The 12,463-nt window shown below is 50.1% G+C and overlaps 1 protein-coding gene across 14 annotated transcripts in view; it reads right to left on the reverse strand.

The window, feature by feature from the left end:
* The window catches only part of UBN1 (ubinuclein 1), a 28,303-nt gene that overhangs the window by 11,636 nt on the left and 4,204 nt on the right, over positions 1-12,463 (reverse strand). For 11 of the 14 annotated variants that reach the window (XM_053991695.1, XM_053991688.1, XM_053991689.1 and 8 more), the window contains 8 exons: positions 12,307-12,441; positions 11,773-11,876; positions 10,217-10,646; positions 5,528-5,598; positions 3,450-3,579; positions 2,775-2,893; positions 2,208-2,330; positions 1,235-1,378 (listed from right to left, as the gene is read on the reverse strand). In XM_053991695.1, coding sequence (XP_053847670.1) covers positions 1,235-1,378; positions 2,208-2,330; positions 2,775-2,893; positions 3,450-3,579; positions 5,528-5,598; positions 10,217-10,646; positions 11,773-11,876; positions 12,307-12,441 — 1,256 coding nt within the window. The remainder of the gene's footprint in view (positions 1-1,234; positions 1,379-2,207; positions 2,331-2,774; positions 2,894-3,449; positions 3,580-5,527; positions 5,599-10,216; positions 10,647-11,772; positions 11,877-12,306; positions 12,442-12,463) is intronic. The other 3 variants (XM_053991694.1, XM_053991691.1, XM_053991690.1) reach the window with 2 other exon arrangements.

The following is a 12,463-nucleotide window of genomic DNA, read 5'->3' on the forward strand; positions in this document are numbered from 1 at the left end:
AAGACTGCAGAGTTGAACTTTCTTTAAAAGTACTGAGCAAAACAAAGCAGGCCAGAAGGTGATGACAGTCCCAGCAAAGGGACTCTGCCATTTGTGTGGCTCTCTGCCACTGCCAGCTGAGGGCAGGGATGATGGAGAGTGGGAAAGAGCAGGAAACAGCAGTGAGGGTACAGAAACCACAGCAAATTCTACTGACTCTAATAAGCCCCTAAAACTTTACTACTTTGCCTTCTTTTGGGAACACTCCAGAGAAGACTTCCCAAAGTGTCTGAAAAATGTATCCTTTGTGATTATAAAGGGATCTTTTGTAATACAGAGCTGAGAAAGCACAGCCTGGCCCATGGGCCTGACCTCAGTGCCAGTTCTACCTGCCAGTGGCACCTGTCTGACATCAACACAGCACCAAGGCCACTCAGCACTGCCATTCACAGTCCTGGCTGCACTCAGGCATTTGTGAGGTGAAAAGGGACAGAGGGAGGGGGGAGAATATGGTAGAAGGCAGGGCTGCCATTCACAAGGCCCTTCCCAGGCTGGAGAAGGGGAGCAACACAAACCTTGTGAAGCTCAGTGAAATTCAGCACCAAGTCCTGCAGCTGGGATGGAACAGCCCTGGGCAGCAACCCTGCAGGAAAGGACCTGGGGGGCAAGGGAAGGGAAGCCACTGCTGCAGAGGTGTCCTGCTGAGAGCAAACCATCCCCTGCTCAGCACCTGGGAGGACACATCTGGACACAGATCCAGTTTCAGGGTCCCCACAATCCAAGAGAGATGCCAGCTAACTGGAGACATCCCGAGGAACAGGGACACACGACAGCCAAGGGAGGGAACTGGGTTTGCTCAGCCTGGAAAAGGAGAAGCCCCAGGAGAAGTCTAATGGCAGTTTTCCACTACCTAAAGAGTGGTGGGGACAGGAACAAGATGGAGCCAGACCTTTCTCAAAGGTGCACAGTTTTTGTTTTTTTGTAAAAAACAAAAGCAGGGAATATTCAGTTCAGTGCAGCAAGGGGAATTCTTATAGGAAATAAGGAGAAAAGATTTCCTGAAGAGTGATCAAGTACCAGAACAGGAGCCCAGAGATGCTGTGGTAATCTCCATCCTTGGGAATTTCCAAAGTTCCACATACCAAAGCCCTGAGCACTCTGATCTAACTCTGAAGCCAGCCATTCCCTGAGCAAGGGCAGGACTAATGACCTTCCCAGGTCCCTTGGGACAAGGAATCCCTTGATTCTTGCTCACCTGGCCTGCATCCAGCCTTTTGGCCAAAGGGGCTTCACCTCTCCTTCTAGGAAGGTCTTCACATAATCCTCTAGAGACTGAGCCTTATTCTTGTCAAGGTCATAACCATCCAATTTAATCTTCACCAAGTGGCAAAGCAGCTCCCTGAGGAACAGGAAGATTTCACACACAATTATGCAGATTGACCTTTCCCACTTGGAGATCATTCTTTTTATCCAGGCTGGATAAATACACCAAGACACACCTGGCTCTTGCTAATACAACCCTGCACTGCCTCCTCAGGGAAGGAGAAGGGAAAGGCACATTCCTTGCTCTGTGTGTGCACACACATGGATGCACCAGAGAGAAAAGTCTTGTTACCCCTTCCCAGTGTAATCTCCTGAAACAGCTGAGGCAGCAACCAGTGCCAGAGCCACAGGCACCAGTAACAACCACAGAACTGAACCTCTCAGCAAGGAGAAGGCAGGAAGCACAGCTGGCTGTGTCCTACATGGATCAGCAGCACAAACTGATTTGTTCCAGAATAAGAAGAAAAAGACAGCAGGACTGATTTTCCTTTTACCCTTTGTCACTCTCCCCTGTTCTCAGCACTTCCTTCTCTGTCAGTCCCCCGGGTGCCAGGGGCAGCAAAACCCAACAGCTTCAACTGCTTCCACAACCAGAACCAGGGCATGTCAAGAGTCTGGGCTGTGGGATGTCAGCAATTCAGCTGAATCCCTTCTGTTCCCAAAGATCTGACTCTCTCTTTTGGACTCTGCACAGAGGCTTCTCAGCACTTCTCTCAGGGTGAGATGCAATAAATGCAGTAATGGCTTCCATGAACAACACCATGTGCCACGAGCCTCCAAGCTGACCGTTCCTACAGGTGATCAGCACTGCTTTGTAAACAAAACACAGGCACCAAAATGCTTCGCTGCCAACTGCAAAGAGTAAGACAGGTCATGAGTTTGCTTAATATCTGAGTTATTCAAACCTGATTTCATCATTCCACTGGAATTTCTTCCGCGGGCCCGCGACACGCTTCCCTCCCTTTTCTTCATCCTCATCATCATCAGAACAAATTCGCTGTTCTTTGTCTTTTTCCTCTTCCAGCATCCTAAAATGGAGTTAGAAAAGGTGGAAGTGATCATCCTTCAGGTTCAAGGGGAGGATTAAGTATTTCTGAACACTCAGTATCAGCAATCTCTGCTTAGGGTGCAAGCTGAGCTATGGGCTGAAGGTTAGGAAATCTCCCAATATTTTGTAATAGAGATTATGGAACTAATCCAGCCCGACTGTTCCCAGGCTGCCATGTTCCTAAGGACACGCCTGCACATGCAAAACCCTTCAGCCAAGCTCTGGTCCCATCAGTGCTGTTGTAGCTGGCATGGCCACAGACAGCACAAAGAACACACACAGCTTAATTAGGCCAATCAATGCCCATCAGCAAATTTAACCTACAGAACAAAAAGAGGTGGCAAACTTCAGGAGAGCAGCCTCCAGGCCACAGGGAGCCTGCTGGGAAAAGCTACAATGGGGAATGAGCAAATGAGGAGCTTACTTGGCAAACCTGGCCTGAGTATGGGCTTGGCATTCCTCCTGGTACTTGGCCACCTGGTCTGGCATGGCCCTTCCAATGGCTTCCTTCAGCTTCTGCAGAGGCTCCTTCAGCCGGCCACCCTGCAGTGAGCACAGAGCTGTCAGCACAACGGGCCAGGGCTGGGTAACAACCTACACAGACTCCATGTACTTACAGAAGGCTGAGCAATAATCTTTACTAAGAAACCTATACATTTATACCTTAGTTCAATACAGGTGGAATTGATTAGTTCTTTAATTAAAACATTGTCATCATTAGTTAATTAAGAAACCACCCTTTGGTAAACCAATCTCCATAACACATTCCACACGTTCACAATACCAGGTGCAGCAAGTTAAGATAAAAATTGTTTCTCATTCTTTTCTCTGATCTTCTCACAGACTTTTCCCAGAACGATGGATGCCTGGGGAAATTGTCTGTTCCTCTCTGTGGCCAGAGAGCTGCTGCCACACAGAACACCCTGAAGTGTTCCCACGGCTGGGACACCAAAATCCAGCCAGCTCCAACCCCCACCCCAGGCACTGTGCCAGGACAGTGCCCCACGGAGGACACGGCGGTTTGGGGACAACAGCAACAACCACGCTGTGCCCAGCAGGGCGACCACCCGCCCAGGCCCCTGCTGGCCGCTCCCCTCACCTGCTCGTAGAGGTAGAGCCTGCGGGCTCGCTTCAGCAGGGTGTCCTTGCTGCAGGGGAAGAAGGCAGCCAGGTGGGCGTAGACCCCCGAGCGAACCTGGCTGCTGAGCTCCCGCGTCTGCAGCTCGATGCTGCGGGACAAACACAGAGTCAGGACTGCCAGTGACCCTGAGCCATCAGTGCCACCCTGAGGGGACTGCAAGGCAGGGATACAGGGACAAAGGACAAGGTAAACTGCGTGAAGGTTCTTTGGATTCTAGAATCGACAGGTTTTATCCCAAGCTATGCTTTGAACCTACTCTGGGAGTAGCTGGAGAAGGAGCAAATGGAAGTCAGCAGTCTCATCTGCTCTCCCTGGCAGCTTCAAGCAGGAGGGGCAGGCAATGAAATGAGAAGTGCACACTGGTTATGTCAGGTGCTGTGGCAGTGGAATTCAGGACAATACAAAACCAAACTTTATCCCTTGGGTTTCAACTTCCAAGTGAGTAGATGAGAGAGATCAGCGTGTGCCAAACCCATCTACACAGTTAAACAGAAATTAGGAGCCTGGCTTTTTAAGCCACCTCTCAGTGTCAGAAAGTGTGAAAAATGCCAAGTGATTCATCATCACCATCGTCAAAGTCACAGAATGCTTTGAATTGGAAGAAACATTAAAGCTCATCTTGTTCCACCCCCTGCCATAGGCAGGGACACCTTCCATTATCCCAGGTGGCTCCATACCCTGTCCAGCCTGGCCTTGGACACTGCCAGGGATCCAGGGATCCCTGGGCACCCTGTGCCAGGGCCTCCCCACCCTCCCAGGGAACAATTCCTAATTCCCAGTATCCCATCCCTCCCTACCCTCTGACAGTGGGAAGCCATTCCCTGTGTCCTGTCCCTCCATCCCTTGTCCCCAGTCCCTCTCCAGCTCTCCTGGAGCCCCTTTAGGCCCTGCAAGGGGCTCTGAGCTCTCCCTGGAGCCTTCTCTTCCCCAGGTGAGCACCCCCAGCTCTCCCAGCCTGGCTCCAGAGCAGAGGGGCTCCAGCCCTTGGGGCATCTCCGTGGGCTCCCCTGGACTCTCTCCAGCAGGTCCTGCTGCTGTTGGGCCCAGGGCTGGAGCAGCTCTGCAGGTGGGGTCTCACCTGAGGGGGCAGAATCCCCCCTCCTGCTGCCCATACCAGGGCTCAGCCCAGCCCAGGGGGGTTTCTGGGTGCTCACAGCCAGGGCATGTCCAGTTCTTATCCTCCAACACCCCAAATCCTCCCCCAGGGCTGCTCACAGTGAGTTATTCTTCCAATGTATATTCATGTCTGGGGTTGCCCTGATCCAAATTGTACAGCAAAATTGTACAAATCTGTCTAAATCTCCTCTGAATGAGGCTGAAGTGATCAGTTTGACATCAGACAAGGACTATTTGTGCAGCCAGGAATGCTGGAAGGTGGTAATCAGCCCTGGAAATGAGAGGGAAGCAGAGTCCCAAACTCCCCTTGGCAGCTCCCTGCAAGTGCCTGGATAAACCTTAATGAAATTAAAGCCTGGGTGTCAGTATTATTGCACTGATCACAAAACCCTGTGCATTCATCAGCCCTCTCCAGGCTCTGGCAGAAGAATGAAGCCATTATCTGCAGCTGCCTGAGCAACACTGCCACTCTGTAATTTGGGGACTCAAAATGCAGAGCAGGAATGGAATTCCTCCAGTTTTCCCAGAGAACCAGTTGAACACAGCAGCCTTATCCCAGTTATAAATAATTCTACATAGCATGTAAGTTAAGTAGCAAGAACGTACCTGACATCTCTCACAGGGAAAGATTTACTGGTTGGTCTTGCATCAAGCTAAACTCACAGGTCAAGTGACCAAATTTAGGCACATAAATATCAGGCAGCATGTTGAGAACAGGAGGCCTGGATACGTTCCCTCCAACATACTCCTGGCTCATCAAATTTCAACTGAAAGCCATTTACAGGAGACTTTCATGTTATTCTGGGCATGTTCTGCCTGGAAGACCTGTGCAAGGACAACCCCACAATTCCTGCTGAACCTGCTCCTGAATTTACCAAAAATGCTCTCCTTTCCCACACCTCTCTGCTGGTAGCACTTACTCCAGTATGATGTTGTTGATGTCCTGAGTGAAGAATCTCTGCTTGCCTTCTCCCTCAGCAGCTCTGGCAGCCTGGAAGTCAGGAAATAACACAAATCATCAGCACTTCACAGCTGGCACAAGCAACCAGGTGTCTACAAAACCACTACAGAACTACTGCGAAACAAGGCACAGTTTTATTAAATAAACTCTGTCACAGCAGAAGTGTGAACCTCCCCAGCTCAAGTCCAACCCTGCCTGACCTGGTAACACCACATCCTGCACAGCTGGTGGCCTTCCCAGTCTGGATTCTCCTCTCCAGATGCACTGGAGTTGCCACTCTGGAGTGAAGAGTCCTCTGTTTCCTGGGACAACGGAGGTGGCTTGGTGACTTCTTTGGCAAACTTGCCATGGGGACAACAACAGCTTCAGGGCATGGTTTTAACTTCTCAGTAGATGGTGGAATATGAGCACAGAGCTTGTCCCTGGACCAGGAAAGCTCATCCTAATCACAACTAAGGAAGGTTGAAGAGACTTATCACCAGGTTTTCTAAATCATTCTGGAAACTAAGCTAAGACACCAACAGAGAAGAGTCAAAGCCACAGGGGATGTGTTACTCCCAGTCAACACCATAGAAACAAAAAAAAAGTCCTGTTCAGGAAGCTTCCTGAGCTATGACTGCAGCTCACAAAGTGCTGCCCAAAAACATCACACCCATGAAAAATATGTCCAGCAGAAAAATAATTCCAAGAGATGAATGAGGTAGTAGCAAATTGCCGAGAGCTTTCAGTTTTTTTCTGAGTGGGGATATAAACGAAACTGGGATTTGGCACAAGGCACCACCACGAGTTAGTGATTCCTTGCACGGGAAAGCAGACCAGGAGAGGATTTTGAAATCCCATGATTTATCACTGGAAAGTTGAGGCAGGCAAGCAATTAATTTATGCCCAGAGGGTGAACATTCCTCCCTGCCAGCTGCAGGTGATGTCAAAGGAGAAGACTCAATGCTAAGGAGAATCCTCAAGAGGAAAATTACTTAGGAAGGAGAGGGTTAAAGTCAAAGCAGTTCAAGTAGAAGAGGAGATGCCTGGGGGCTCCATTTAACTCAGGAGATGCTCCCACCTCTGGGATGAAGGGACTTGCCTCTCAGGCACAGGTACATCACCTCTTCATTGCCACCTGAGCTCATGTCCCACAGTCCTAACTGACCCAGAGGTTTCAGTTTGTTTCTTTTCTTAACATCCACAACCCAGCAACAAGAGACACAGCAGCAAGAAAATCTAAGCAGGAAAATCAGTGGGGACTGTGCTATTAAATTGTTTCACAACACCATAACAATTAACCTGATATCATGGAACTTCCAAAATATTCTCCTTTAACTCACAGTCACTAACAGCTATTTTGGTGCTTTCTGAAACAGAAACATCCACCAAGAGCTCATCAGCTCTTGGCAATTTTTATCAGCTGTGGCAATACTTGCTTCAGTACCTCCTCCCCTCCCATCTGCTCACCCCCACTGCACAACTCAGCAGAACAGTTCTCTAAGAGCAGCTTATCTACAGTAACTGTAGATTACTCAGGAGTTACTCAGCATCTCCCACTTAAGTAAGAGGTGCTTTAAACTGAAGCGCCCCAGGAAGCAGAACCACCACAGAGTTCCAAGGGCGAGTTTATGACTTAAAATCAATGTTTAAAACCACATCAGCAGCAGGAACAAAACCTCCCAGCATTTGTTGACAGGCTGATGGTGACAGCCTTCACACCACAAAGCTGAAAGCACACTTTGACATGCCAGGAAGGGATCCCTGACCAGCACCCAATATTTTCCTTCTCCAAAACAGACTGCAGCTTCCCAAAGCACACCACATTATGGAGAAAATGGGTGAGTCCCCCAGGAGTCCAGCTGTAGGAGGAGCTACTGGTGAAAAGACATAAGATCATCCTTCTAGACATTAATATATTCCACTCCCTTGTTGGAACCCTGGCTGCTGAGAATTTGAGACTTTCTGTGCTGACAGGCACTGACCCCCAAGAGAACACTGCATTTGACCTGAGGCCATGGAGAAGCTTCCAAAATGGAATGACAGCACTGGGATTGTGGGTGTGGAGTTTGAATAGAAGAGCGTAATATTACATGGTGGGAAACTCAGAGTTTAGGCTATAGAATATAGCAAGCAAGATGGAGGCTTTAGGGCAGAGGCTAGTCCTTCTTCTCCATGGGTGTGGGTGGGTTTGTGTAATTGGATAAAAAGTCCACATTGTGGGCATGAGTGGTTGGTTATTGGGTTAAAAGGAAAAATAATTTAGGTGTCATTTCTTAACTGGACAGTTTATCCTTAAAAGGTCTTGTAGAGAGAGATACATAACCATTTTCTACCTTGTTAGAGCAAAATACTGTAGAACTCAGGGTTTGTGAGACTGTAACATAGATAAGAGCTAATAAACATCTGAGTCTGAACAAGAAATACCATCTCATTATTTAATCCTGACCTTGACAGAAAATAAGTGAAAAATCTGTTACTCCCTGTTGGTACCCCAACAGCCAGATGTTAAAAATGGCTAAAGGACTCAAATTGCCAAATTGGTGCAGCTCCAGTGGTACCCAAGCTTCAGCAAAGGATCTGCCTGTGACAGGGAAATGGCTCTAGCAAATCCTCAGCCCCATCTGCAGGGCTTTCCAGGCCTTCTCCCAGTGTAGAACTGTGGCAATGCTTTCCAGCTGCACCCTCTTATTTAACACACACAACACTGTGCACCCCTTCAGTGTTCTGACCAGCACAGCACATTAAAAATATTATGGTGGGATTTGTCCTTGTCATGGTTTAAGCCCAGCCTGCAACTCAGCCCCACACAGTTGCTGCTCCCTCACCCAGGTGGGATGGGGCAGGAAATCACAAGGGTAAAAGTGAGAAAACCCACGGGCTGAGACAAGGCAGTGTAACAGGGAAAGCAAAAGCCATGCAAGCAAAGCAAAACAAGGAATTCATTCCCCACTTCCCATGGACAGGCAGGTGTTCAGCCATCCCCAGGACAGCAGGGCTCCATGTGGGAAAACAAATGCCATCACCCCAAACATCCCCCTCTTCCTTCTTCTTCCCCCAGCTTTATATGCTGAGCATGACCCCCTGGTCTGGGATATCCCTGTTGGGATCAGCTGTCCTGGCTGTGTCCCCTCCCAGCTCCTCCTGCCCCCAGGCCCCTCACTGGCAGTGTGGGGTGAGGAGCAACAAAGGCCTTGGCACTGGCTGAGCACTCCCTGCTCAACAGTAACAAAAACATCCCTGGGTTATCAGCTCTCTTTACAGCACAATTCAAAACTGCCCCAAAACAGCCACTGTGGAGAAAATTACCTCAATCCCAGCCCAAACCAGCCCTCCAGCCTCAGTAATTCACATTTCATTCATGTCAAACTGACTTTGGAAATTACTTCTTGCATCAGGTCCATACTTTTGTAAGAGGGGTAAAGAAGGAATCCTGATCAGGTGTGATCTCAAGTGTTACATTCAGTAGCTAGCAAGGTCCAGCACTTGGACATCACTTGACATCTGGGCCTTCAAGAAAATCACTTAGTAGAAACTGAGTGACACAAAGGTGTGATCCCAGCAGATCTGAGAAACTTCCCCAGTGGAATGTGCTCTGTCCCTGGGTGCTGCCACACACAGCCAGCAGAGCTGTGTCCCTCCAGTCACACACACACAGAGCCAGCAGAGCTGTGTCCCTCCAGTCACACACAGTCCCAGCAGAGCTGTGCCCCTCCAGTCACACACACAGCCAGCAGAGTTGTGCCCCTCCAGTCACACACACACAGAGCCAGCAGAGCTGTGTCCCTCCAGTCACACACACAGCCAGCAGAGTTGTGCCCCTCCAGTCACACACACACAGAGCCAGCAGAGCTGTGTCCCTCCAGTCACACACACAGCCAGCAGAGCTGTGCCCCTCCAGTCACACACACAGCCAGCAGAGTTGTGCCCCTCCAGTCACACACACACAGAGCCAGCAGAGCTGTGCCCCTCCAGTCACACACACACAGAGCCAGCAGAGCTGTGCCCCTCCAGTCACACACACACACTCCCAGCAGAGCTGTGCCCCTCCAGTCACACACACACAATCCCAGCAGAGCTGTGCCCCTCCAGTCACACACACACAGAGCCAGCAGAGCTGTGCCCCTCCAGTCACACACACACACTCCCAGCAGAGCTGTGCCCCTCCAGTCACACACACACACTCCCAGCAGAGCTGTGCCCCTCCAGTCACACACACACACTCCCAGCAGAGCTGTGCCCCTCCAGTCACACACACACACTCCCAGCAGAGCTGTGCCCCTCCAGTCACACACACACAATCCCAGCAGAGCTGTGTGTCCCTCCAGTCACACACACACACTCCCAGCAGAGCTGTGTCCCTCCAGTCACACACACACAGAGCCAGCAGAGCTGTGCCCCTCCAGTCACACACACACACTCCCAGCAGAGCTGTGTCCCTCCAGTCACACACACACAGAGCCAGCAGAGCTGTGCCCCTCCAGTCACACACACACAATCCCAGCAGAGCTGTGCCCCTCCAGTCACACACACACACTCCCAGCAGAGCTGTGCCCCTCCAGTCACACACACACAGAGCCAGCAGAGCTGTGCCCCTCCAGTCACACACACACACTCCCAGCAGAGCTGTGCCCCCTCCCAGCCTCACTGCCCCCAGGAGCTGCTGTACCTGAGCCAGTTCCTTGATCCTTTTCTCCAGGGGGGCTGGCAGCCCTTCTGGGAGGGATGGTGGCTGCTTGAACTCCTGCTCCAAGCCAGGGTCGCTGCCATCCTCCACCTCAGGGAAGGGACTGCCCTCTGGGGACTCGCTGAGGAGCCGCTCCAGGTCCAGCTCGCTCAAGGAGTCCATGGCTGTGGCTGCCTGGAGCAGGTCACTGTCACTGGCGTGGCCAAAGAGGGACAGCAGAGGGTCGGCCATGGCCTCTGCCTCCCTGGGGGCTGCAGGGTCTGCTGGGGAAGGAGTCACCACTTTCTGCTCTTCATCTTTTTTCTTCTGAGCATCCTTCTCCTTCTGGAACTTCTTCAGCATCTCCTTGACACTGAGAGCTCCAGAGTATTTCTTCTTCTTCTTCTCCTTACTTGCATTTAACGCTGTGAAGCTGCAAACAAGGTGTAGAGGGGGGGAAAGGGAACTGAATACAAGATCAAGGAGCAGAGAGGGTCCCCTCTCCCCCAGTTCACTTCAGGTACAATTCCCTGGAAAGTCTTAGCTCCTTAACCAATTACACCAGAAAAAGTATTTTACAGCTTCTAAAAGTCTTAAGGTTCTGGCTGTTCATCTCAGCTCAAGAAGGCTGTCCTGACTCACTGCAGAGAGGTGCTGGGGCTTAAACCATCTCCACAGAGCTCTGCTTTCATTCAGCTACATGATATTATTGTTATTCCAGCAAGGAAGGTTGGGAAATGCACAATTAGTACAGAGGAACTGAGGCAGGACAGAGCTAGTGTGAAGCTTTCTGCTGTGTTAAAACCAGGAGAGCAAATTCCTTTCCTTGCTCACTTTGAAGGACTCACACACTGATGACACCATGTCAGACACATGGGCTGCTGCAGCCCAAAAGCAGATCCACGCAGGAAAAAATAAATTACAAAGAATAGTTAAAGGAAGAAGGAAAAAACTTAGGAGGAAAATACAGGAAATTAATGGAAAAGCAACAGAAATAGATACTGAAAGAGACAGGCCAGGCAGACCAAAGCATGGACAGAGCTACAGCACAAGATGACTCAGAACAAAAAGAAAAACCACTCCATTTTACAGCCCAAAAGCTACAAAAGAGCTGAGCACTCATCCAAGAAATACTTTGGGCAGGAGTACAAAGGACTTCCCAGAGAGAGCAGTAACACAGCCTGCCTCGTAACCTCTCCCTCCCTGCCAGCCCCACACTCGTACAGCCCTGAGCTCTTCCCACCTGCCCTTTCCTCCCACAGCTTCGTCCTAACAGTTGTTACCCTTCTCTCTCCTCTCCATATCTGTTCCCACTGCCAGTGCCTAAAGAGAACTCCAAAAACACCACTCCTGCAGCCAGCTGTGCCCCTCTTTGCTCACACACTGCTGCTGTGGAGCTGTGCTCCTTTCCTGATCATCCCCTGCCTTTCTTTCCCACTTGGGAGACAACAGGGGTTTGGAAAATGTGCATTCGAGCCACCCCACACTGCAACAGGTTCCTACTGCAGCCATCTGGAAGCCTGAAACAAGGTGCTGAGCAGCAAGAATTCCCTCCTTACCCAGCTTTTGGAAACTTGGACTTCTTCGATTTCTTTTCCTTGTCATAAGAATCATCCTTCTTCTTCTTCTTTATTTTTTCACCCCCATCTTTCAACTTCCGCTTCTGCAGAGGGTTAAAACCGAGTCACAATCAAAGAGTTTCCCACAACATTACCAGCACTCCCAGAGCCACTTTGGGACCTCTCCCAGGAATGTGAAAACACAGGACTCACGTCCCTGCATCCCTCACCACAGTTCTGGCACATGTTGCCTTCAGCATTTGACAGCATCCCCATAATGCTGTGACTTCCAGGGTGACAGGGAGCTGCTGTCACCTCTGCTCTGGGAACCAGGTAGCCAGGTAACCCCACCAGAGTCTTATCCATGTCAGACATGCTTCATGTTACTAAGAAATCTTAGGATACAATGGGATTTCAAGTGCCTATCCCTATTCTGTCCACACCAAGCCACAAATCTCTGGATGTTAACACACTTTCATGCAGCAAGCTCTGAGGTGTAACAGAGGGAATAATTGAGAAAGCTGCCTTCCTGACCTTGGGACACTTCTTCTTCTTCTCTTTGACATAGTCATCCTCAGACTCAGAGGCCTGCCGGAACTGCAGCGTTCCCGAGTTGATGTAAAACCCTCCGTACTTGGTAGTGAGAGAGGCAGGAACCAGCTCATCGTACTGGAAATAACAGAGAACACTT

The sequence above is a fragment of the Vidua macroura genome, chromosome 16 (genome assembly GCF_024509145.1).
Source record: "Vidua macroura isolate BioBank_ID:100142 chromosome 16, ASM2450914v1, whole genome shotgun sequence".
In the NCBI taxonomy this organism is placed as follows: Eukaryota; Metazoa; Chordata; class Aves; order Passeriformes; family Viduidae; genus Vidua; species Vidua macroura.